The following is a 2,663-nucleotide window of genomic DNA, read 5'->3' as shown; positions in this document are numbered from 1 at the left end:
GACTTGAACTTACAGGTTTGTACCACCACATCCAACTGCTACTTTTGGACAACCTTAAAATAGGTTTCACTTAACAACCGTGTTTTTGGCTGGGCAGTGGTGGTGCACACCTTTAATCCCAGCTCTTGGGGGCAAAGACAGGTAGATTTCTGTGAGTTTGAGGCCAGCCTGGTCTACAGAGCAAGTTCCAGGGCAGCCAAGGCTACACAGAGAAACCCTGTTTTTGGGGAAAAAAAATGTTTTATCGACTTTCCCTTTGTATCTTAGTTGTTCGTTTTTGTTAGTGATTACTTAATATAAAATTGGTCTCATGATGGAGACATTTATAAATCCTACTAAAAAATAAAATTACAATTGTGTGCTTAATAATTAAAATGTAAGTCCTTTGTTTCAGGATTTGCCCTTGCAAATGCTAGGCTAGTGTTCTATCACAGAGGTACATCACTGGCTAGGGTCCTGTTTTGTCATGAAAGATGTGATCAGAAGTTAGCCAGCAATTATGAAACATAGCTGACACATAAAGAAAGCATCTTGCCCCTGTTTCCCCCTTGATAGGGTCTGACTGTGTGTCTCTGCTTGCCTAGAGCTCACTCTGTAGACCAGGCTAACTTGTAACTTACTGTGTAGACCAGGCTGTCCTGGAACTAAGGAGATCTGCCTGCCTCTGTCTTCTGAATACTAAAGATAAGTGTGCCAGCCCAGCCACAAGCAACATTTTAGAATATCCCCACTCCCATTTATCCTGAGCTGGCCTCTCAGTTTGCCAGGATGATCTTGACCTTTAATAATTGTGCCTCTGTGTCTCATTTACTGAATTTACATATGTATTTCACAAAACGCAGGATATTTGTGCCTTCTTTTTTATACTTAATATTAAAATGATTTATTTAATATCCTTAGAAAGTGTAGAAAGGAACTGGAAGTCTTTCATGTTAGATTTGTAAGATTAATTAGGAAATTACTAGATATATAAAAGTGGTTAGAAAATGAAGCTTTAAAAAATTCATTTTGAGACAGATCTTCTGTGTAGTTCTGGCCAGTGGAGCTTGTAGAGATCCTCCTGACATCTCCCTGGTACTGGAATTGCCGGCGTGTACTGCTGGGCCCAGTGAAAACATTCTTACTGTTAAGTGCAGGCTTTTTCATAGGTTATAACATTATTCATATTTATCATGCATCGAAATGCTGTTTGACATAAGCAAAATTAAATGGTTGCATTGTTCTTGTTTATACACTTGTTTACTTTTTATTGTTATTTTTGTAGTGCTAGGGAGTGAAACTGGGATCTTGTGCATGTTAGGTGTATGTTTTCCCATTCTACAATTTTATTTCGATATAAAAAAGTTGACACTTTAGAGAAGAAATTCCTATTAGGAAATGAAACTTAAAATGAGTTCCTTGCATTTACAGTATTTTTTAGAGTAAGACTTTTAAAAGTTTTATTAAATTTAATCCTGAAGTTCCTTTTTATGTAGGTTAATGGGCTTTCTGAGGAAGAAGAGGAAGACGAAAAGCTGGAACATATAGAAGAACTTCCAGAGGAAGGTGTAGAAAAGGCAGCTGACATGCCAGAGGGGTTGCAGCTGAGGATGCCTGAGAACACCCTGGAACCAGACAGTGTTCCGGCGTCGGCAAGGTAAAGACCTCAGCTGAGCATCTTTAGCTTCTGAGTGTTTCATTCTCACGGTAGACTCAGGCACCAAACACCAAAGCACTGCTTTGTGAGGCTGAGCTTGGCATAGCGGGGGATACAGTTAGTGTTGGAGAATTAGCTAGCAAGCGTGTTCCCCTGCAATCCCAGCATTTGAGAGGCAGGGCCAGGAGGCCAGACCGTGCAGGTTGTATATAGTAAGACCCTTTCTCAGGAAAAAAAAAAAAGAGCAAAAAGAAAACTAAAAACCATTAAGGGATTTTCATTTACCAGTGTTCCACGTTTCTCAGAAGTAAAGCCTCGTGTATATTTTCCTTAGAGTTTGTTGGGTTTGGTTAAAGTTTTAGAACTTTGGAATAGAGTTTCTAGAGATGGCAGTACTGTGATTGAATTGACCAGCTTAGTTACTTTACTGCAGGATTACGGACTTGTGCCACCACAGCCAACATAGGTCATGATTGTTATCTGATTGTTTCAAAGGCCTGATCCTGACTTTTTAAAAATCTTATTAGGGTTGATGTTGCTGCTCATACTGCTAATTCCAGTGATGGTAACATAAAGTGTTCAAAGCCTGTGGCTGTTACTGCCGCAGATAATGAAGTCATGCAGCAAGATTTTATATTTGAGGATCAGAAAAATAATCAGGTAAGAAATGCTAGAAGCATCATTCTGACTGTCCCATGTGTTTCTTTGATAACCAAAGTTAGTAATTCTGTTGACATACTTGTCTGTGTTGTAAATACCTAAGAACATAAATTCTCTGTAGAATTTAGGAATCATGTTAGAGAAAAGTGTAAAGCATCTTATTTTTATTGTTTTAATCTTTTGTGTAACTTTCTAAAGCAGTCAGCTCAGAGTAATGTCTGAGAGGCCTGTGTTGTATGCACGTTCAGAGTGCTAAAGATCTGCAATTACAGAAACCTGTGAACACTTGAATTGTCGGTGCTGCTGCATAAGCCACTGCATAATTTTCTTTAAAAAAAAAATAATTTAGCCGGGCGGTGGTGGTGCA

At 38.9% G+C, this 2,663-nt stretch overlaps 1 protein-coding gene across 4 annotated transcripts in view; it reads left to right on the top strand.

Annotated features, from left to right (window-relative positions):
• Positions 1–2,663, top strand: part of Fam13b (family with sequence similarity 13 member B) — a 63,366-nt gene that overhangs the window by 17,735 nt on the left and 42,968 nt on the right. For all 4 annotated transcript variants that reach the window (XM_013349541.1, XM_013349540.2, XM_013349539.2 and 1 more), the window contains exons 7-8: positions 1,476–1,636; positions 2,164–2,296. In XM_013349541.1, coding sequence (XP_013204995.1) covers positions 1,476–1,636; positions 2,164–2,296 — 294 coding nt within the window. The remainder of the gene's footprint in view (positions 1–1,475; positions 1,637–2,163; positions 2,297–2,663) is intronic.

This window comes from Microtus ochrogaster, chromosome 18, assembly GCF_000317375.1.
Source record: "Microtus ochrogaster isolate Prairie Vole_2 chromosome 18, MicOch1.0, whole genome shotgun sequence".
Taxonomy (NCBI): Eukaryota; Metazoa; Chordata; class Mammalia; order Rodentia; family Cricetidae; genus Microtus; species Microtus ochrogaster.
Note: the sequence above shows the minus strand (reverse complement) of the source record. Positions and strands in the feature narration are given on the sequence as shown.